This window comes from Erythrolamprus reginae, chromosome 1, assembly GCF_031021105.1.
Source record: "Erythrolamprus reginae isolate rEryReg1 chromosome 1, rEryReg1.hap1, whole genome shotgun sequence".
Lineage (NCBI taxonomy): Eukaryota > Metazoa > Chordata > Lepidosauria > Squamata > Dipsadidae > Erythrolamprus > Erythrolamprus reginae.
Genome location: NC_091950.1, coordinates 396,037,726 through 396,061,714, shown reverse-complemented (window position 1 = coordinate 396,061,714; position 23,989 = coordinate 396,037,726). Strand labels below are relative to the sequence as shown.

General features: G+C 39.7%; 1 protein-coding gene across 1 annotated transcript; it reads right to left on the bottom strand.

Moving 5' to 3' along the window:
* Positions 1-321: 321 nt before the first annotated feature.
* FKBP6 (FKBP prolyl isomerase family member 6 (inactive)) lies at positions 322-17,466 on the bottom strand. The gene is given in 10 exon segments (XM_070742113.1): positions 322-702; positions 3,230-3,266; positions 3,268-3,322; positions 5,738-5,847; positions 7,676-7,870; positions 8,989-9,108; positions 11,483-11,685; positions 12,235-12,324; positions 15,336-15,450; positions 17,196-17,466. Coding segments are annotated over 10 exon segments (1,050 nt in total). The 5' UTR covers positions 17,295-17,466; the 3' UTR covers positions 322-676.
* Positions 17,467-23,989: the final 6,523 nt, after the last annotated feature.

Below are 23,989 nucleotides of genomic sequence, written 5' to 3'. Positions count from 1 at the left end.
GTAGCATGCATGTGTGCTGGCTAGCTGGTCTGGCATGCATGTCCACCGGCCAGCTGCTCTTTTCCAGGTTCCGTCGTGCACATGTGCAATGGCCAGCTGGTCTCTTGCCGGTACACATGCATGCGACGAAACCCGGAAGAGAGCAGCTAGTGATGGCATGCGTGCCCAGAGAGGGTTCTGTGTGCCACCTCTGGCACAGATGCTATCACAGCCCTAGGCAAAAACCCTTATATTGTTTTTGTAAGGGAAAAATAAGAGCCTTTGTATTGCAATGCTTTGCACCAAAAAATGTAGGTAATGAATAGACCCCAAACACGCTGGTACTTTCTCTCAAGATATATTTATTTTTCTAACTCATGAATATCACACTTTAAGAGCATTCTCAAACAATCGTAAATCATAATGTTTTCAAACTTACATCCTCTTAAGGAACCTAATCCTTTAGGGCAGGAAATGATAGGAAAAATATTTTTTTCTCTAAGTAACCAGTTATCAGTATGTGGAGACAGAGTTCCTTTTATAGGGAGCCTTCTTTTCAATGTAATGTCACCAATAAGAAAAATGCAAATAAAACCATGTAGTTCATATTGTTTTGAATATTTCAAATGACGCATAGCTCTTCCATGTATTTAAAAAAAAAAGATGTACATCATAGATAAAATGGTTTTCCTTCTGTTCAGCTTTCTTCTGCACAGCCAGATTCTGAAATTACCAACATATAATAACTTAATCTCGGTGAATTTATTTTATTGTCAAACTGTAAAAATGATATTTTATAACAATCATGTTTTAGAATTTTGTAAATTAGTAAGTTACCAAGACTCTATGGATTTACACCATTGCATTGAAGATTTAATTATATTTTTATTTTGAAGGAAAAACAAGGAATTGGGTGAGAGGAGACAATCAAACAATGAATAGTATAGTTCAGTGATGGCAAACCTTTTCAGCACTGCGCTTGTCAGGACTGTTAAGGGCCACAACCCGGAAGAGGTGCTGACCAGGGGGTATGTGTGCACCCGAAAATGAACTTCTGGTTTCTGGGTTTTTTTTCAATAGGGAAAAAAAGCTGCAATGTATGACCTTCCTCCAATTTTCATTTCCTCCAGAGTGTTTGTGCGCTGGCACTTTTAAATGAAGTTGAATTTCAAAATTGATATCTTGTCATTTCATTTGAATGGTTCAAATTTAAAGCCTTCTTTACATTGAACTGATTAAAAAGAAAACAGCATGGAAGAAAGCCTTCTGAGAATCATTTGATCAATTCATCTTTTTAATTCCCACTCAACAACTGCACAATCAAAAAGGATCTCCAGGATACGGATGAGCCGGTTTCCACAAAATTACTACCGTAGGAGTCAAGCTCAAATGTAAAACATTATTTTACTTAGACAACAAACCTCTAAATTAAAAAGATTGACACTATCTTGCTTTCTCTCCAAAACTACTTTCACTATCAAATTCCAAACAGAGAATTTAGGTGTTAGAACTATTGCTTAAACTGCCATAAACAGTAATCAAAAATTTCAAACTAAGATCATTGACTGACCAGTATGCCTAACCTGGTCTACATGCTTAGTCTATAGTGGGATTTAGTTTTTTATTTATTTGTTTGTTTGTTTTGTCCAATACACAATAATACACAAGGTGGGTTATAGAGGATATAATCAAATAGAATGTATTAAAGGGGGAATAGAGGAAAAAATAAAGGAGCGAAATATAACTATGAGAGAATAGCAGAAAAAGATATAGGTATAGAAGAGAAGATATATGAGAGACAATAGGACAGGGGACGATAGGCACTCTGGTGCACTTACGTACGCCCCTTACTGACCTCTTAGGAACTTGGTGAGGTCAACCGTGGATAGTCTAAGGGTAAAGTGTTGGGGGTTAGGGGATGATACTGCAGAGTCCGGTAGTGAATTCCACGCTTCGACAACTCGATTACTAAAGTCGTATTTTTTACAGTCAAGTTTGGAGCGGTTAATATTAAGCTTGTATCTGTTGTAGGCTCTTGTGTTGTTGTGGTTGAAGCTGAAGTAGTCTTTGACAGGCAGGATGTTGCAACATATGATCTTGTGGGCAATACTTAGATCATGTTTGAGGCGTCTTAGATCTAAGCTTTCTAGACCCAGGATTGTAAGTCTAGTTTCATAGGGTGTTCTGTTACGGGTAGAGGAGTGAAGAGCTCTTCTGGTGAAGTATTTCTGGACATTTTCGAGGGCATTAATGTCAGAAATGCATTATGGGTTCCAAACAGATGAGCTATATTCTAGGATGGGTCTGGCGAAAGTTTTGTAAGCTCTGGTAAGTAGTGTGAGATTGCCAGAGCGGAAGCTACGTAGGATTAGATTAACAACTCTTAAAGCCTTCTTGGTGATGTTTTAGCAAACTATGGAAATGGCCATGGCGAAATTCCTACCCAGCAAGAATGTACAGCTGCCAATTATCCCAGATATTTGAAGAAACTATAAAAAATGAAAACACCATTGGACTTTCATTTAGGGGTGATTAACACTTCAGTCATTTAAATAGAATGGCAGCTGGGTGGGATGGGGATTTGATAGCAAAGCAAAATTTATGCCTAGTTATTTATTTATTTATTTATTTATTTATTTATTTGTATGTTTGATTGTTTATTTGTTTATTTATTTGATTTGTATGCCGCCCCTCTCCGCAGACTCGGGGCGGCTAACAATAGTAAAAAGACAACGTAAACAAATCTAATATTAAAAAAAATCTAAAAACCCCAATTTAAGAAATCAGTCATACATACAGTCATACCATACATAAATTTTATTTATTTTATTTATTTATTTATTGGATTTGTATGCCGCCCCTCTCCGCAGACTCCGCAAATTTTATAAGCCTAGGGGAAGGGAATATTTCAATTCCCCCATGCCTGACAACAGAGGTGGGTTTTTAAGAGCTTACAAAAGGCAAGGAGGGTGGGGGCAACTCTGATATCTGGGGGGAGTTGGTTCCATAGGGTCGGGGCCGCCACAGAGAAGACTTTTCCCCTGGGTCCCGCCAAACGACATTGTTTAGTTAGTTGAGTAGATGCAGAGTAAATGAATGGCAAGCTCTTGTCAAGGAGCAAGACACTGTCTGATCTATGCAACTGTCATGCATAAACAGATGTGTGTATGCATAGGAGAGTAAGACTTCAAGGTACAACCCAGAATCACATAAAGAACAATACCTCCAACTCTCCAAGCAATCTTATTACCTTCCAGGTCTGCTTTTGATGAATGAGACTTCAGTGGGGGCAAACATCTTACAGCACATCTCTTTCTCTCTCGCCATGTAATCTCCGTAACAGCTGCAAGTTAAAGCAAATGGTTTCAGCGCTGGAGTGCCATCAACATTTTATTTAAAAGCAGACATTTTGAAACAGTCTAAACATGAAACTGTTTACTCTGGAACTAGAGAACTCTGTGAGTGCGGCTAATAACATCAAGAACTGCAACTTGTCAGGTTTTGCACTTAGTTTAATGAGCCTTAAGATCAGACTGAGTATAGTGCAATACTCATCAGGAGTCACAACAGCTACTTCCAGCTGAATATAGCGAAAATCATTTAATGAATTTTAGTATCTGTTATTGTTAACGTTTATATTTATTTTATTGTTTATTTCAATTAAAGTTAATTTTAATAATTTAAGAGATGAATAAGTTGTGCGTCATTTAAATTAATACATTTCCAGTGGCCAATGAAATGATCACTTGATAAATGGCCCTTTAAGCATGAAATTCAAGAAGACACTCAACATTTGTAAAGCAGAAGCAAAATATTTGCTAAACAAAGAAGCCAGTTGTGTCAAGAGCCAACCAAGGACCATGCCTGTTCTCTGGTGAATAGGTTTGCAAATGCTTTTAGCTGAAAGAGCCAGTGAAATTCTCCTTCTAGCATTCTGTTGAAAGGTTAGGAGAGTTAAAATTGAAGTGTCCTGTCTAGCATTAGGGGAAAATGGATTTTAGTCTGTCTCTATTTGGACATTTTATTTATTTATTTATTTATTTATTTGTTTGTTTGTTTGTTTGTTTGTTTGTTTGTTTATTTGATTTGATTTGGTATGCTGTCCCTCTCCGCAGACTCAGGGATGGGTTCTTCCCAGTTTGCTCGAACCGGCAGCAACCCGCTGGTAATATCATGATGATGTCACCAAACTGGATCAATCAGTGCCGATCCAAGGATGCTGCCATCATTTTTTTTATGGGGGGGGTGTGGTTTAATTTTTTTTATTTCCTTCTGAACATGCGCAGAAGCTGAGTTCTGGCACTGTGCATGCAGTAGCCAACTTTTTTTGGCTTTTTCCCCCATTATTTTTCATTACTTCATTACTTTTTGGGGGGGGCTTTTTTCCCCCATTACTGCGCATGCACACGTCCACAAGGCATGCCCATGGGGGTGCAGGAAGGAAGGAACAAATCAGTAGCAAGGTAAATTGGGAACCCACTCCTGTATGTTATGCGGGGAAAAAAGCAAGTGAACCTGCACTTAGTACAGAACAGAGAGGGAAATCATCTAAAGATGATCTTCAAACTTGGCAACTTGAAGACTTATGGATTTCAACTCCAAGAATTCTGGAAGTTGAAATCCACAAATCTTCAAGTTGCCAAATTTGGGGACCCCTGATCTAAAGAAATAAACAGGGAGCATCAAAAGAATGGGGAAACTTTCTCATATCCTAAAAACAGTGTTTCTAAGCTTTAGACAACTGAAATAGATTTTTAACTGGTATTTAATCAATGTTTCAATAGGCTTCATCATCTCAACAGATTTAACCTACAAAGTAGTCCTCGTTTAACAACTGGTCACTAAATGAAGTGATTATGGATCTCCCCAGAGCAACTTATGACCTGGATTCAAAGTTCTGATGGCCACACATCACTCTGCAGTCACATGATTGCATTTTAGGTGCTAAGTAACTGGCTCACATTTATCGTCATTTTTAGGGGCTGGTGTGGGATTATAATTTTTTAGCTTTTTTTTTGGTTGTTCATTGGTAAAAAAGGGTTTGCTTCACAAACCGCTACAAAAAGGCCATAAAATCGGTCCTGGTGACTTGTTTAACAACTGCCACAACTTATGACTGTAACTACAGGTTCACTTATGATTGTAAGTTTCCTGTACTTTGTAGGAAACTAATGCTATTTCTCCCTATTTGTAATACTCATTCAGTCCAATATAGTTTAATCATTAGAAGAATATTGAGGATTGAACAGCTACAAGGAATAAATTTGAGCCATTACTGCCGCACAAATCCCAGCGACCGGTTAGGTCCCACAGAGTGGACCTTCTCCGGGTCCCATCAACAAAACAATGTTGTTTGGCAGGGCCCAGGGGAAGAGCCTTCTCTGTGGTGCCCCGGCCCTCTGGAACCAACTCCCCCCGGAGATTAGAATTGCCCCCACCCTCCTCGCATTTCGTAAGCTCCTTAAAACCCACCTCTGCTGTCAGGCATGGGGGAACTGAGATATTCTTTCCCCCTAGGCCTTTACAATTTATGCATGGTATGTTTGTTTGTTTGTATGTATGTTTGGTTTTACAATAAGGATTTTTCGTTGTTTTAGTATTGGATTTACATGCTGTTTTTTATTACTGTTGTTAGCCGCCCCGAGTCTACGGAGAGGGGCGGCATACAAATCCAATAAAATAAATAAATAAATAAATGAGTATCCAATTCAGCTAATTTGTTACAAAAAATATAGCAGTCGGGAAAGTGCTCTATCACCTGGCCAACTTTTTCAATTCATTGTTAATATCTTGGTTGAAGGGCTGTTCTTTCTGAGCTTTGACCAGAAACTCTCGGGCTCTCTCATACTCTGTCAGGTGAAGGCATGCCTGGAAATTAAGAATACAGACTGCACATAAGTTGCAATTGCAGTTTGATAACTTCTCTTGAAGAGTATTGAACTGAGTTCTCCTAAGAGAATTGGTGAATTATTTTCTTTAACGACTACTTCAGCTTCACAGCAACAACACAAGACCACGCAACAGATTCAAACTTAATATTAACCGCTCCAAACTTGACTGTAAAAAATATGACTTTAACAATCGAGTTGTCGAAGCGTGGAACTCATTGCCGGACTCAGTGGTGTCAGCCCCCAGCCCCAAACATTTCTCCCTAAGACTCTCCACGATTGACCTCTCCAGGTTCCTAAGAGGCCAGTAAGGGGCGTACATAAGTGCACTGATGTGCCTATCGTCCCCTGTCCAATTGTCTTTCCTTATCATATATTTTCTCTCCTTCCCTTCTACTTCTCTTCTTTCTTACTTTCTATCTTTATATATATTACTTAATGTCTATTCTCTTTCATATGTATTGTATATTGGACAAAGAATAAATAAAATAAAAATAAAGGTTCACATAGCAAGCTGGAATTATTTGCAATTTTGCCTTATTGATTGTAAACAAGCAGTCTTGCGTACAATAAATTCATAACATGGACACTTTAGGACTGTTATTCACATCAGCTTTGAGAGCATGTTGCAGACACAAAGAATGACAGCTAGGCAGTGTGGGGAGGGGGAACTTATCATAAAACAGTACATAGCCAGACACAATGAAACAATCTGTCACAGTCAAATTGGTGAGATTAATTCATCCAACCCCCTATAGCCTATAAAACTTTCTTCGAACCATTTATGTGAAATAGGATATATTTACAAGCAAACCACAGATCCACAGTCATTTAGCATCCATGGTCTCCATATTAGTACCCATTTTAAAAGATGGCTTTAACATTGTGTAAATGTAAAATCTATTGTGGTTAGTAAACCATGGTTTGTGGTTTAATTATGGATTATAATGATATGTAATTTAAATAATCGCTTAATTACTTTTGTTTGGCTTCCTGTCAACAGATGTTAACTATATTTGAAACAGAAAAGCAAAGATACTAACATAATTTCCATTCTGAGATTTCTATATAAGAAAAGCAAAACAGAATTAGACATCACGTATGAGAATGTAAATAAAGTACATTATAGTACTGTAGATTCTCCATGAAAGTATTTTACTATTAAAATTATTTACTTTAAATCCCTTCATAGAGGTAGAGTGCTGTGCTGCAGGTCACTGAAGCTGACTGTAGATCTGTAAGTCAGCGGTTCAAATTTCATCACCGGCTCAAGGTTGACTCAGCCTTCCATCCTTCCAAGGTGGGTAAAATGAGGACCTGGATTGTGGGGGCAATAGGCTGGCTCTGTTAAGAAGCGCTATTGCTAACATGTTGTAAGCCGCCCTGAGTCTAAGGAGAAGGGCGGCATAAAAATTGAATGAATGAATGAATGAATGAATGAATGAATGAATGAATGAATGAATGAATGAATATATTGATGGCATTTGTGGACACTGCCTAAGCATCTCATGATGAATAAACCTGGGACAACCTATTTTCACTTTCAGAGCTAAAATGAGGATTGTTGTACCAATTTCAGTGGTCTTTATAGTCCAAACACCAAATAATTACTGTAAGATGATGATGGAAGAAGCTGAAGCATTTTAATACCTTATTTGCAAATTATAGGCTTAGTTTATGGTTTACATTAACCAAATTTGCCCTAACAATTTCTTAGCAGGAAGCAAAGCTAGCCTGACTTAATTTAAAAAAAAAACAGTTCAAAATTCTGCAAGGTATACAAAATGGTGGAGGAACACCCTCTGTACCTGGCCACATCTGAAGAGAGCTTTAGCATTCTTTTTATCTAGCTCTAAGGCTTTTTCGCCATAGGCGAGGGCTCGGTCTGGACGTTCCAACTTCAAGCAAACAAAAGATAAGTTCAGGAAGACCAGAAGCCTGGCAGTATCAACTTTGTCTTGTTCAGTCTCCTTGGCACATATACGATTGAGTACTCTAGAGGCCTGGCGAGTAGAAATAAAACTATAAGCTTACATCAGAGAGAAGAGAATTGCTGGAAATGCTCTTGTTGACAAATGTACTGACCGCCCTATGTGTTGGGCAGCATGGATGCCGACTTGAGAGACAATTCAAATATATATTTATGTATTTTTATTAATGATTTTATTTTACCTTCTATTAAGGAGCCCAAGGGGGTTCCCAATATTTTTTCTCACAACCACTGCATCAGGTTGGTTGGGCTGAGAAAGAATGAATGGTCCAATCACCCAGTGGGCTTCTACACTAGAACTAGATGATTTGAAAGTATGTATGGATATTAAAAATAGTTCTATTTTGTTAATTCTACACAAAATAAGGATATAATAACATTTTTTTTCTTTATATCTGATTTACTATACTAATCTTATAAGTTAAGAGTGAACCCTTTTTTCTGTACTAGTGAGACTTCAAAAACAAGTGGGGTAATTGTAACCCCAAATAGTTGTTATATGTATGTATGTATGTTATGTTTGTCTTTTTATGAAAATTCAATAAAGTTTTATTTTTAAAAAAAATTTTTTTTTAAAGAACTAGAGCTTTCTTTAACCATCTTAACTATACCACTCAACCCCGCTTCTTGCCCCTAAATTGCTGCCCAATCTTTTTTTGAAGACCTTCAGCAAAGGAGAACTCATCTTTGGGAGGCAAGTTGTTTCACCATTTAATTGTTCTTACTGTTTGTAACCACCCTTAACTGTTTCATCATACGGTTTAGCCTCTAGACAAGGAGTGTCATATGACTTTCTCCCGTTGCTAAAACAGGCGTGGGCATGGCCCGCATGTGACGGGCCATGAGTTTGACAGACCTACTCTAGACTCTTTCACATCTTTATTGATATTCTCTGCACTCTTCCTAGAGTCTTCTATATCTTTTTTGTATCATGACAACCAGAATGCAGTATCCCAAATGTGGCCTCATTTGTGCTGCATAGAACAGTACTATCACTTCTTGTGGTCTTGATGCTATCCCTGTGTTGATGCAGCCTAGGATTGCCATAGGCTTAATTGTTGTGCAGGATACAATTTTAAATTTCTAGACATAGTTTGTGATTCATTTCCCTATTCCATGAATGCTACCTACCCGCTTGTACCTCTCCTTGGCATCTGTGAAGCGTGTCTGACGGAAGAGATAATTGCCAAATTCACGTTCTGTTTCTGCTACTTTTATAATTTTCTCCAGTGGAAATCTATCCTGTTGCCCCTATGCAGAAAAACAACAATCTAGTTAGAGAAACTAATCCCAATAGTTATAAGTTTAAGCTAAAATTGTTATGCTGGAAACCTATATATTAGTTCTTTAAAGCAGCGTTTCCCAACCGGTGTGCCGGGGCACACTAGTGTGCTGCGAGACACAGCCAGGTGTGCCGCGGAGCTCCTAGGGAAGCTCCAGCTGGGCGGGGCGCTGCGGGTGCCGGGGCAGGCTTTCCCGAAACGGACGGAGAATGCCCTCTCTCGCAGCCCCCTGGCTGGGAGCGCTTTCGCTGCGAGAGAGAGCTTTCTCCGTCCGTTTCGGGAATGCCCGCCCCCCCTCTCGTGCGCGCCGCTCCCCTTTTCTCTCAGCCCTCCCTGGCTTCGCTTCTCAATCCCTCCCTCCTTCCGTCTTTCCTTCCCCTCAGCCCGTTCTGTCTGGGGGTCTCCCACTCTTCCCTTCCCCGCCTCCCAGGCTTTGCCTTCACCACCCCCCACCCCCTTTTTGGTTGGCAAGGAGTCCTTTGCCGCATCCTGCAGTTCGCACACGGCTCGAGGCCGCTTTCCCTGGCTGCGCTGTTTCTTTCTTTCTCTCTCTCTCTCTCCCGTGAGCCGGGGGAAGGAAAAAAACAAAAAACAAAAACTTCTTGCAATGGGCCCGCGCGCGCGCTCATGCCCGCGCTCGTCCCTTCAGCAGCGAGGGAGGGAAGTCAGAGGGCGAGGGAGCGAGCGAGCGCTCTTGTCCTCGGTGCCCTCTGCAGCCTGCCTTCCTTCTTCTTTGCCGCCGCTGAGGGACGGAGAGAAGGATAGAAAGGAAAGAGGGAGGGAGAGATAGAAAGGAAAGAGGGAAGGAGGAAAGAGGGAGGGAGAGATAGAAAGAAAATAGATAGAAAGGAAAGAGGGAGGGAGAGATAGAGTGAAATGGAGGAAGAGATATTTTTTTTGTCCAAACTTTTCTTTAGCCCCCCCGCCCCCCCCCCGCCCCCCCGTTCAGTGTTCCCCAGGATTTTGAAAATATGAATAATGTGCCGCGGCTCAAAAAAGGTTGGGAAACACTGCTTTAAAGCCCTAAATAACTTAAGACTGCATTGCTCTTGATGTGTACAGGAGCATACAGCTTACTTTCTTGAAATCTCTTATCCAATCAATGTGCTGTGAAGGAGTGAAGGGAAAGGAAAAGTAGATGGCCTACAGAAATCACTTGCTTCCCCCTCCTTACTAAGCATGCAGTCATAGATGTCATATGACAGCATTGCTTAGTGAGAACCATCTTGGCAATCGCTACCACTCCCGTCTTTCAACAAGGAACATGTGGATTCTTAAGTGAGGACTTCATGTGACCATGGGCATAGGAGCAAACACTGAAACTGCATTGAAGGCAAACAGGCCAGTATGGGGGTGAGTGCTACAGAGTATGACATCCTCCTACCATCTGGGAGCTCCTTGGGAGAAAAAATCAAGAAGAACTTGCAAGTTCTTGCTGGCTTCCTCCTCGACTTTATGTGAAGCCAGCAGGGAAGGTTAAAAATAGGGATAATGTGACTGTGCAACACTGCAACCTTTGTAATAACAAGTTGGATGCCAAGTGCTTCAATTGCCATCATGCAATGCCATGAAGGCTGAAACTTCAAGGCCTGGCCATGACTCCTCCTCGTTTTGTGCTACTGTAATTTGAATGGTCACTGAATGAGTATTTGTAACCCAAGGAGTAACTGTAAATGTCCATTTGGGGCAGTTCCATAAACTGAAGAGTTTGATCACCCAATAGCAGCAGCAAAGCTTAAGGATTATCTGTCATTTATTATATATTTCCCATTAATCTGTTAGCCTCCACCTACACTCCACATAGCTAAATGGAAAAGAAGAAAGACAAGATTTGACATTATGTATGAAAGACCAATGGCATTTTTGTATCCTGGCTAGAAATAGGGGATGATTTTGTTTGGCTCATTTTTCTTTCTGTTATCAAAATCAACATTTTTTCTTTATAAACAATATGGAAAGAACTTAAGATCAAGCAAGAAAGCCCTAAGTATGCATGAAAAGAAAACAAGGCAGTTGATTTTTATTAATAGGTCAGAAAAGCTGTGTTGTCTTTAACTATTGTGACCCTCGAACTGCTATCTTCAATTCTAATGCTTTCACTTTTTCTATAGTCATGGCAGAGAGCAACCTGTCACTTCAATAGCTCCTCAGAGGTAACATTTCTATTTAATTTAATTTATATGCGGTCCATCTTATGTTTTGAAGTGACGCTGAGCAGCTTACTTGTAAAAATAGTTTCCAAGGATCACTGCTATACCGATTATAGTTCAAAATCTCTAATTTCAGAAGATGCAATGGAATGGTACTAATACCGACTATTAGATATAAATTTGATAACTCACAGGAGGCAGGTCAAAGAACCTATCTGATTCTGCCGAGTCCAAAAAGTCCACAAGCTCAACTTCAAACAAGACTGTGGAATTGGGGGGAATCAAAGGAGGACAACCCAAAGTTCCAAAAGCATATTTTGGCATGAAGATAAATCTTGCCAACTCTCCTTTTCTCATCGTGAGTAATCCAACTTCCAAACCCCTTAGAGTAATATCTAGGAAAGCAAAACAGAAAATCCTTATTTCCAGAATTTCCGTACCGTAATATTGTTTGTTTTGAACTGGTTGCAAAAGGAGAATCATGCAGAAAATACAGAGATGGCAAAAGAACATGTGGCAAACTATTGTTATTTATTTATTTATTTATCAAAACATATACAAGATAGCAGATACTGGTATAAAAATAAACAAAAGCAAAATAGATATTGAACAAACTAGTTTATTCAGTGTTAACAGGAAATAATTCAAGACATGTTAATGGAAATCACACTGAGAATAGAGTTATAATGTATTAGATCAGATATCCATGTAAGCTTTTACTATTTAAATTCAAACTAGAATTCTTTATTGGCCAAGTGTGATTGGACACACAAGGAATATGTCTTTGGCGCATATGCTCTCAGTGTACATAAAAGAAAATATATATTTGTCAAGAATCATGAGATACAACACTTAATGATTGACATAGGGGTCAAATAAGCAATTAAGAAACAACAAAACTATAATTATATTTATATCCACTACGTCATGTTTCTTTCACTCACCTTCACCAAGTTTCATCAATCTGGAGTTTTTCTTGAACCAGTTTGTGTCAAAAGGTCTGTCCGTGTGTTCTAAATAACCTGAAAATTTCACTGAAAAAATCATAATCAGAGAACACAAAATAAATTTCACTAAGAAACACTGAATATATTAATTTCATCAGCATAAATGTACTTAGGAATAGTTTTGCTGTTTTCTTTTAAGTTTGTTGATGCTTGGCATTGTATTACATTCCTTAATCAAAGAACACATTATCTGTTACACTTTTTCCTTTTGGAATACAGAATATGATGTTATGCAAAATGCAGAAATATTAAAACAAAGACAAAGCACTTAAAGACATAAAAGGGGGGGATGCCTTTTATATTAACACACATTATAATTCTCCAAAACTTTATATTCTTGCAAACCATCTTGTTTCTACCATATCCACACACACTTCATATACAATATCTTGTTCTTTAAACCTGACACCCTTTTTTGTTAATCTCATCAACTCCATCCAACCACAACTTTCTTGATCTTCCCCTTTCTTTATATGTTTTGTAATTTCAACCTCTTTGATTCTATTTATATGATCAAACAATTTCAAAGTACCTGCTATTCTGTTTTGTATTTCATTCACATTCATTCAGTACCCATTTATTCTTAACCTCACATCTGCAGCTTTTTCTATACACATTCTATATGTATTCCATTTCCATTGCGATCATCTTTTGTTTCTTTGCATGCTTATTTCACATATGCATAAAAGCAGAAACATCTATATACTGTCATTTTTACTTTATTCTATACATACATTCGTCCTAATGGACTATTCACTAATTAGTACCATCCTAAAAGCATTTGTAAAATTATTCATCTACTTTTCCTCCTTTATTAAACATTTTACCAAGGGATACTAGTTCATATTTTATTATAGGTTTTCTTTGGTCATAGATTTATTATAGTTTTGGGATCATAGACTGTATGAAATGAAATACTCATTCAGCTTTCCTTGTCAAGTACAATTACTGTATATTATTTTAATTATTTATCATTCTTTTATAACTTTATAAGTAAGAAGTCAAAAGAGCAAATACTTCCTCCTATTTTCCTCCCAACAACCCTATGAGATGGATTAGGCTGAGAGAGAGTGACTGTCCCAAGTAACTCAGTTGTTTTTCATTGTCTAAGGCAGGACTGATTTCTAGGCTAGTACTTTAACTGCCTCACCAAACTGGCTCTCAAACAGAATTCTTCGATGCATTATTTTTCAGATCCACACTCTTCATTCCTCATGCCATGTAATGTTTGCTGAAGATCATTGTTGGTCCCAGATAATGCAGCATTATCACAAGCATTCTTATATACTGTATCTACAAATCTGTAAACAATTAAGAATGTATCTTTGCCTACTTTCTACTCAACATGAAAGCATTTACTAAGCATTATTTTATTCCTGGATGGTTAACTTGTCCAGTCAACGAAGCAGTGGAAGTGATGTGCCGGTGCCTGGAGGCTGTTGGGGTCTGGATGGGTGTCAACAGACTCAAACTCAACCCGGATAAGACGGAGTGGCTGTGGGTCCTGCCTCCCAGGGACAATTCCATCTGTCCGTCCATAACCCTGGGGGGGGGAATTATCGACCCCCTCAGAGAGGGTCCACAACTTGGGCGTCCTCCTCGATCCACAGCTCACATTAGAGAAACATCTTTCAGCTGTGGCGAGGGGGGTGTTTGCCCAGGTTCACCTGGTGTACCAGTTGCAGCCCTATCTGGACCGGGACTCACTGCTCACAGTCACTCATGCCCTCATCACCTCGAGGTTCGACTACTGTAATGCTCTCTACATGGGGCTTCCTTTGAAAAGTGTTCGGAAACTTCACATCGTGCAGAATGCAGCTGCGAGAGCAATCATGGGCTTCCCTAGGTATGCCCATGTTGCACCAACACTCCACAGTCTGCATTGGTTGCCGATCAGTTTCCGGTCACAATTCAAAGTGTTGGTTATGACCTATAAAGCCCTTCATGACATCAGACCAGAATACCTCCGGGACCGCCTTCTGCCGCACGAATCCCAGCGACTGGTTAGGTCCCACAGAGTTGGCCTTCTCCGGGTCCCGTCGACTAAACAATGTCGTTTAGCGGGACCCAGGAGAAGAGCCTTCTCTGTGGCGGCCCCGACTCTCTGGAACCTACTCCCCCCGGAGATTAGAACTGCCCCCACCCTCCTTGCCTTTCGTAAAGTTCTTAAGACCCATCTCTGCCGTCAGGCATGGGGGAACTGACACATCTCCCCCGGGCCTATACAGTTTATACATGGAATGTTTGTGTGTGTGTTTGCTTTTAATAATGGGGTTTTTAGTGTTTTTTAAATTATTAGATTTGTTTTTTACATTGTTATTGTTATTGTTGTGAGCCGCCCCGAGTCTACGGAGAGGGGCGGCATAGAAATCTAATAAATAAATAAATATATTGTTATCACATTCAATAACCAACTGCAATTCCCTGTTCCAGCAAACTAGTCCATAATGAAGTGCATTAGCTTTATTATACACTTACATTAATTCAATAAACTTTTCTTCCCACATTCCTGCTGAGCAATGAAAAATCTGTGCTGCATGCTGTAAAGTCACACTTCAATTTTGCTTGTTATCTTATACTATTTCAGTCAGCTTGCTGCCCAACACTTTCTCAAACATATTTGATAAATTAACCTCCCCCCCTAAATGTTCTCTACAATGGCACATATACTTTAAAATTATTAGCTTACCTGTACTGTTATACAGATGCTATGTGAAAATTCTGGCATTTTTTAAACATTTGACTCTAAAGCACCGTAGAAGCATAAGAAGCATATTCTTATGCTTCTAAAGAATCTCTTAGAAGCATAAGAATATAATTAGTAATTTGCCTAATTTTTCAGAACATATGGTACAAATATTAGCTTTAAAACATGATTCATTTGTTAGTTAAAATTCTGATGTTTCAATTTTCCTTCTCCAGCTTTTAATTAAATAAGGAAAAATGCATACAATACATTACCAATATTGAATAGACCTCAAACAATACCAAAATTTGATAGACCCTAAAACCACAAGAAATCAGTGCAACTACTTTACCTAATACTGATGAATCGGGAGGGACTGTCTCACCAAAGCCATCTCGGATTATTTCTTTCAACACTCCCCTGTCATCAGTAATATTCTGCATACGGTGAGCCAACCACTGGTAAGACTTGGAATAATGAACATAAGAATATGATAAGCATAATAATCATCTCTTTTCCAAAACAAAATCCATCCTGAGTGTTGCATGACTGTTAGCCTTTAATGAACTTACCAATAAAATGAACTTAATAAAATATTTGCTAAATGTTTAACTTTGGACAAGCTGTTTAAAGGTACAAAAAAAATCAGAATACAATGCAGATACCAATTTTATTACTATATAAACCCTGTTTTCTTGAACCAGGATTGAGGTTTATAACCCCTTTGCTTGAAGAAACAGACTTTCAATGTTTGTTAAACTGATATTAATTTAATTTCCAATTAATGATAATTAAACCTATTTTACTTATTGAGCCAATCATGTAAAATTTTATCACTGTTATACTATATATTTTGCATTTGGCTTAAATAGCAAATTACAACAAAACTACTTATTTAAATTATCAAGAAGCATAACCAGAAAGTTGAAATAGTTTTACATATTTTGATATAAAGCACATTCACTTGAATTTGGGTGAAGGAAGGAGAAATATTGTCCAATAATTCATATATTAGCCTTCATGTCATTAGTTCAGATTTTGCTTAGGAGGCAGAGTCCAGGCACTATGGACTATGGACTGAAAATTTTGGTTATGAATTAGTACTACAGTATTACTGCAGTATTTGGGAAAACTCTACACATTTTAATATGTGAAAACCCATGCATTCTGCATTGGTCCATGAAACCAATTTTACTGGCCTAATAGATATTTGGTGTGAGATAGTCAGATTAAAAAAATTTATAACAAAGAAGGGAGGGCAAAACATCAGAAGGTCCCAGGATTCAATCCTAGAAGTTTCCGGTAGGTAGGTAGGTAGGTAGACAGACAGACAGACAGACAGAATTCTTTATTGACCAAATGTGATTGGACACACAAGGAATTTATCTTGGTGCATATGCTCGAAGTGTACATAAGATACATTTGTCAAGAATCACGAGGTACAATACTTAATGATTGTCATGGGGTCAAATAAGCAATGAAGAAACAATCAATATTAATAGAAATCTAGCAACAAGTTACAGTCATACCGACGTAAGTGGGAGATGGGTGATAGGAATGATGAGAACAAACTAGTAGTAATAGTAGTGCAGACCTAGTAAATAGTTTGACAGCGTTGAGGGAATTATTTGTTTAGCAGAATGATGGCGTTCAGAGGGAAAAAACTATTGTGTCTAGTTGTCTTGATGTGCAGTGCTCTGTAGCGACGTTTTAATGATGTGCCTCGAGATAAATCTATTTTATTTTTATTTATTTATGTATTTGTCAAACAACTATAGGATGGTAATTTGTATAAACAAAACATTAGAAAAGTAATGATAGAAGACAATAGAACAGTAGGACAGGGACGGTAGGCACAATGGTGCACTTATGCACGCCCCTTACAGACCTCTTAGAAAGGGATTAAAAATAATTAATTTAATTAATTAAAACCAGATTCGGGCCACCACCACCACCACCACCACCCAAAAAAAACACCGCTTCAAGGCCAACCAGCGACTTGTATATCGGCATGGAAGCCTGACACGAAGCGCTACCCATTTTCCAAAGCACTTTTAGTGGGCCTCCATTTTAGTCGAAGCAGAACTGGTCAGCATTAAAGCCGCCATTCTTCCCTCGCGACTTTATCTAAACGCCTCGAGCTGCGAGGGTGGCGCCCAGCCGTGAAAAAAGGGCCGGAGGACCCCCAAGAATCCTCTTTCCTTCGGCTCACCCCGATATCTCCCACCCCGGGGTCTTCTCCTTCTCCTCCTCCTCGCGGGCTGCTCCCATTATCCTGCCAGTATCCCTCGTCGCTTCGCCTCGTCTCCATGGCTTTCCAAAGCAGCAGTCGGGAGCAATGGGTCTCCTTTTTGAGGCCTGCCCCTTTCCCGCCTTTACCGCCGGAGCAAACGCGAATGCGCTCCCTCCAAATCTTTGTAGCCCTCGAGCAAACGGAGGTCTCAAGCCACCCGCCGGCGCAGTCTTAACAAGGGTGCAGCTGCGCGGCTGCTTGCTTTTATATTGAGGCTTGCCGGTAATTGGGGATATAGCTGTAGTAGTATCCTGCAAAGTGGGACTTTGGCAGCAATTAACTGCCTGACCCGGCTTCTTCTTACGTGTAAACGTCCTGTTTATTTCATAGACCGGTTTTAGAGGGTCGCCTGGAGAGTTTAATGCAATAAGAAAGTTGAGACTAAGTGCAGAGAACAACAACAATGACTACTTCAGCTTCAACCACAACAATACACGAGGACATAACAGATGCAAACTCAAAGTAAACTGCTCCAAACTCGACTGCAGAAAATGTGACTTCAGCAACCGAGTTGGAAATGCATGGAACTCACGACCAGACTGTTGTTTCATCACCAAACCCACAAAACTTTAGCCTCAGACCGTCCATTGTTGCCCTCACTCCATTCCTTAGAGGTCAGTAAGGAGCATGTCTACCATCCCTGTCCTATGTTTCTCTCTTATTAGTACCAATACCATGTATATAAACAGTGCAATTTCTTTGTATACTGTACTACCAATTCGTAATTGACTGGGCGGGTGGATGGATGGATGGACGGACGGACGGACGGACGGACAGACAGACAGACAGATAATTAGAGGACTGGATTAGGAGGCTAAAACGTATGAAGAATGGCTGCAAGAACTGGGTATGTCATGTCTCCAGGGGAGACATGATAGCAGTGTTCCAATATCTCAGGGGTTGCCACAAAGAAGAGGGAGTCGGGCTAGTCTCCAAAGCACCTGAGGGCAGGACAAGAAGCAATGGGTGACTAAACAAGGAAGGAAGCAATTTAGAATTAAGGAAATATTTCCTGACAGAGCAATTAATCAGGAGAACAAATTGGCTCCAGAAGTTGTGAATTCGCCAACACTGGAAGTTTTTAGGAAGATGTTGGATTACTGTACATCAATTAGATAGTGAATCTAGATGACAAAACTAGATTTTTTTTTACTGGATGTGGGTTTTTTTCTCTTGAGTGTTATACTGTATTATTATTATTTATTATTTATTAGATTTGTATGCCGCCCCTCTCCGTAGACTTAGTATATGCTTAGTATAAAAGATTTATCTAATGTTTCAAATGTTATAAATAACAAGAATTCTCTTTTTTGGGGATGGGGGGTGAGAGTCAGGCATATTCCTTAAACTTGACCGTATAATACCAGCCTGCTAATATGAGAGGGGAGATATCCTGGAAAGGCTTATTTATTATTTATTAGATTTGTATGCCGCCCCTCTCCGTAGACTTAGTATATGGTTAGTATAAAAGATTTATCTAATGTTTCAAATGTTATAAATAACAAGAATTCTCTTTTTTGGGGATGGGGGTGAGAGTCAGGCATATTCCTTAAACTTGACCGTATAATACCAGCCTGCTAATATGAGAGGGGAGATATCCTGGAAAGGCTTAAGGGGGGGGGGAGAGAGGGAATAGAAAGGGAGGAAAGAGAAGGAGGGAGAGGTAGGGAATGAAGGAGTTAGTAGGTTGGAGGAGGAGTTGAAGTAAGAAAGAGGGGAACCCGAGAAAGAATAATTTTTTAGTAAATATTTATAATTTTTTAATATTTTTATAATTATTTAGATTTCTTGTATAATTATATTTAATGTTGTATGCCGCCCTGAGTCGTCTCGAGAAGGGTGGCATAGAAATCTAATAAATAAATAAGTAGGTAGGTAGGTAGGTAGGTAGGTAGGTAAGTAAGTAAGTAAGTAAGTAAGTAAGTAAGTAAATAAATAAATAAATAAATAAATAAATAAATAACAGACTGGGGGAGGTTAAGAAAAGAATGGATGAAGAGGGGGATTCTTGAATAAATGATAATATATATTTATATATGTTTTCTGTAATATTGGATGGTATATACATGAGTTAACCCTAACTATTTCGCCACAATGGCTCTTTAATGTAGCCAGTGTCACCTCTGTCTCTTGACATTTTACACATTTATTTCCACATTAGCACATGGCATATATTCCGTCTTTCTTGTCTTTGCTTTCTTGTGCTTTTGAAAATAACATTGATGAGGTGTTTCAAACTCCAAAGGTTGTGTTTTGTATTCTCAGCTTCAGTGAGGCTAATATGTTGTTTTATTAGTATGAAATGCAGCTATTTAATATAATTAAATACATGCTTATGTAATCATAACAAAATGCTTATTTAATCATAACAAAATCTTTAAAGGTTGTTCTAATTGTAACAAATTTATTAAAGTTAGTGTAATTATTACGAAAAATATTCAGTTATTACAAAATAATGCTCTCTACATGGGGCTACCTTTGAAAAGTGTTCGGAAACTTCAGATCGTGCAGAATGCAGCTGCGAGAGCAATCATGGACTTTCCTAGGTATGCCCATGTTACACCAACACTCCGCAGTCTGCATTGGTTGCCGATCAGTTTCCGGTCACAATTCAAAGTGTTGGTTATCACCTCTAAAGCCCTTCATGGCATTGGACCAGAATATCTCCAGGACCGCCTTCTGCCGCACAAATCCCAGCGACCAATTAGGTCCCACAGAGTTGGCCTTCTCCGGGTCCTGTCGACTAAACAATGTCGTTTGGCGGGACCCAGGGGAAGAGCCTTCTCTGTGGCGGCCCCCGACCCTCTGGAACCAGCTCCCCCCGGAGATTAGAACTGCCCCCACCCTCCTTGCCTTTCGTAAAGTCTTTAAAACCCACCTCTGCCGTCAGGCACGGGGGAATTGAGACATCTTCCCTGGGCCTATACAATTCATGTATGGTATGTTTGTGTGTATGTCTGCTTTAATAACAGGGCTTTTTAAAATGTTTTTAAATTATTAGATTTGTCTTGAATTTTTTTTATTGTTGTTGTGAGCCGCCCTGAGTCTATGGAGACGGGCGGCATACAAATCCAATAAATAAATGAATGAATGAATGAATGAATGAATGAAATAAAATAAAATAAAATAAAATAAAATAAAATAATTGAAGTTTATTTCACAGTAGTTTGCTTCTGTTGTTGGGAAAGTTAGTCCCATATTCCAGAGCTGTAGCTATAGTCCCTCTCCTCTCTCCTCTCCTCTCACTTCCCCCCTTTCCTTGTCTCTTCTTCCTCCTTTCCTTCTTTCCTTTCCTTCTCTTCTCTTTCCTTTCCTTCTTTATTTTCCTTTCCTTTCTCTTCTTCCTTTCCTTTTTTTCCCTTTCCTTCTCTTTCCTTACCTTTTTTATTTTCCTTTCCTTTCTCTTCCTTCTTTCCATCCTTTTCTTTCCCTTCCCCTCCCCTCCTCTCCTCTCTTGCAGAATTCAGGAATGGTGTCCGGTCCGGGGAGCAGCCGGAGTTTGCTGTCCATTGCGGACACTAGCTTGGACCCCTGCAAACTCTCATCTCTCAAGGAGCATTCGCTGAAGCGATGTGGGAACCTTTGTCCAGGCTCCCTGAGAGATGAGAGTTTGCAGGGGGCCAATCTAGTAGGCGCTTTCTCTCAGGCCTCCCACCCAGAGGCCTTGCAAAAGGAGAGATGTAGGCCCGAAAGGTGGCTAAACCTCCCCACCACCACCAGGCAGCCGTTCCGCTGAGCATGGCAAGTTCTTGGTCTTAGTTTCCTGTTCCAGTTCATGTGGCTCACACCGCTATACTCAAGATGAGGTTTGCGCTCGGCCTTAAGAGTGGGGGCTGCCGTATGTGCCGGGTGAGTTTGGGCGGTGCAACCTTGCATTCCTGCTCACAGGCTGGAGTAATTGCTCTTGGCCATATTCGGTGTCAGGGCCAAGATTTCTCTATGGACCACCAAATTTTTTTCATGGACCTCAGGTTGGTGGACCTCTGAGTTAGAGAAATGTTTTATTTGAAAAACACCACTTTGCGACTGAATAGAGCTGGTCGATTCTTTGTCACTCTATGAGGGATTATATATTCTAAGAACTGATATGACAGAAAGCACGAATTGATATTAGATTGCTTTGGAGAGTCAAGTTTGGTATAGTATGTAGTTAAGATTGCAGGCTAGAAACCAAGAGACTCTGATTTCAAGTCCCACTTAAACCAAAATCAGCAAGGTGACCTTGGACAGAGTTACATATTCTCAGCCCTAAAAAGGAGACAATGCCAAACCACTTTTAAAACCTTGCCAAGAAAATGGTAGAGATTGGTCCTAGCAGGAGTCTGAAACTGACTCAAAGGCACACAAAAAAAGTTACTATGGATAATATCTGAAAGTAGGAATTTTTAATGATAGTTGCATGTCATTATAATAAATGTAATGGACCATCCAGAGATGAATTTGGGGACAATTAATTTTCAAATCACCGTACATAAGGGGAAAATTGGTTGGCATAAGCTTATCCTTTTGGGTACATGATACTTTTACTTTGATTATAGTGTTACATTGGGACAAGGTAAGACGATATATGGCGAGTAGGATCCGAGACCAAGCATATAAGAAACAAGTTGGAATCACTCTATAATATGTAAAGAAATATTTCACTCTTGGGTTTAAATGATTTATACAAGAAATACCCCCAACTGGTGGTGGGGTATGATTGATTGTCTGGTGGTGGTCACAATCACTGAGCACATGTTATATGTTATATGTTGTGTGTGTATTTTATATTATAAAAATCAATAGAAATATTAATTAAAAAAAAGATTATAGTGTTACACCTCTTCTGCACCTTCTTACCTTGAAAGGGAGCAGCGTGATGGGAATGTATGTATGTTCACAATCTAGAAAACCCAGAAGAGGACCTTAAAACAACTTGTAATAATTTTGTATTGCAAAATATAAAAGAATACTTCTACAGTAAAAAGATTGTCAACGAAGCGGTGGAAGTGATGTGCCGGTGCCTGGAGGCTGTTGGGGCCTGGATGGGTGTCAACAGACTCAAACTCAACCCGGATAAGACGGAGTGGCTGTGGGTTTTGCCTCCCAAGGACAATTCCATCTGTCCGTCCATTACCCTGGGGGGGGAATTATTGACCCCCTCAGAGAGGGTCCGCAACTTGGGCGTCCTCCTCGATCCACAGCTCACATTAGAACAACATCTCTCAGCTGTGGCGAGGGGGGCGTTCGCCCAGGTTCGCCTGGTGCACCAGTTGCGGCCCTATCTGGACCGGGACTCACTGCTCACAGTCACTCATGCCCTCATCACCTCGAGGTTCGATTACTGTAATGCTCTCTACATGGGGCTACCTCTGAAAAGTGTTCGGAAACTTCAGATCGTGCAGAATGCAGCTGCGAGAGCAGTCATGGGCTTACCTAGGTATGCCCATGTTTCACCATCACTCCGCAGTCTGCATTGGCTTCCGATCAGTTTCCGGTCACAATTCAAAGTGTTGGTTATGACCTTTAAAGCCCTTCATGGCATTGGACCAGAATATCTCCGAGACCGCCTCCTGCCGCACGAATCCCAGCGACCGATTAGGTCCCACAGAGTGGGCCTTCTCCGGGTCCCGTCAACTAAACAATGTCGGTTGGCGGGCCCCAGGGGAAGAGCCTTCTCTGTGGTGGCACCGGCCCTCTGGAACCAACTCCCCCCGGAGATTAGAACTGCCCCTACTCTTCCTGCCTTCCGTAAACTCCTTAAAACCCACCTTTGCCGTCAGGCATGGGGGAATTGAAACATCTCCCCCTGGGCATGTTTAATTTATATATGGTATGATTGTGTGTGTGTCTGTTAGTACATGGGGTTTTTAAAGCTTTAATATTTTAATTGAGTGGATTATTTATGATTTGTACTATTTGTTGTGAGCCGCCCCGAGTCTTCGGAGAGGGGCGGCATACAAATCCAAATAATAAATAAATAATAAATAATAAATTGTAAAATCACTTTATTCAGTATAAAAGATTAAAAAACAGTATTGACTTTTAAACCACCAAAAGCAAATGGACACCATTAATGGCAAAGAGAAGAGGTGAGACATAATAAGCAGGCTCTAAAATTGAAAAAAAAATATTCACAGTAAACAAATTTAATGCATTAATATGTACAGTTAGAAATCAATGAATACCTCAACCTTTTAGTTATATTTGCATAGTGATAGTGCTAAATATTGGCTTGCAGGTTGTAACAACCTTGGTGAAATAATTACTCACTGCATTCATTATGGTCTTACTTGAAACTCTAGAATAGAAATATTAATTTGGGCATTTTAATTTAAATGTCAGTAAGAACTAGTACAGCGCAGAAAATATAACATATATAGCTTTTCGAATTTGTAAAACTTGCTAAAATGGGTAACAATGGACGGGGGGAAAGAAGATTGGAAAGTAGAAAGGGGGAAAGGGGGCCCTTTGAAACCAATTGCCTGGCAGGCTTCCCAGAAGCAGCCTAGAGGCAAAGTGAAATGTTTGTTTCAAGCAATAGATTCTGAGCATCATTTCCTAGAATGCCAGTTGAAGTCCTCCATAGGCCATAAACAATGCACCACAAGGAAGTTACTCTGCAAAAACCCACTGAAAACAATGGAAATATAGGGTTCGTTTCAACTGAGCTATTGTAATTTTGGACGAAACTCTTCTCCTTTTGGAGAAGTATAGATGTCGTTGAGATTCTA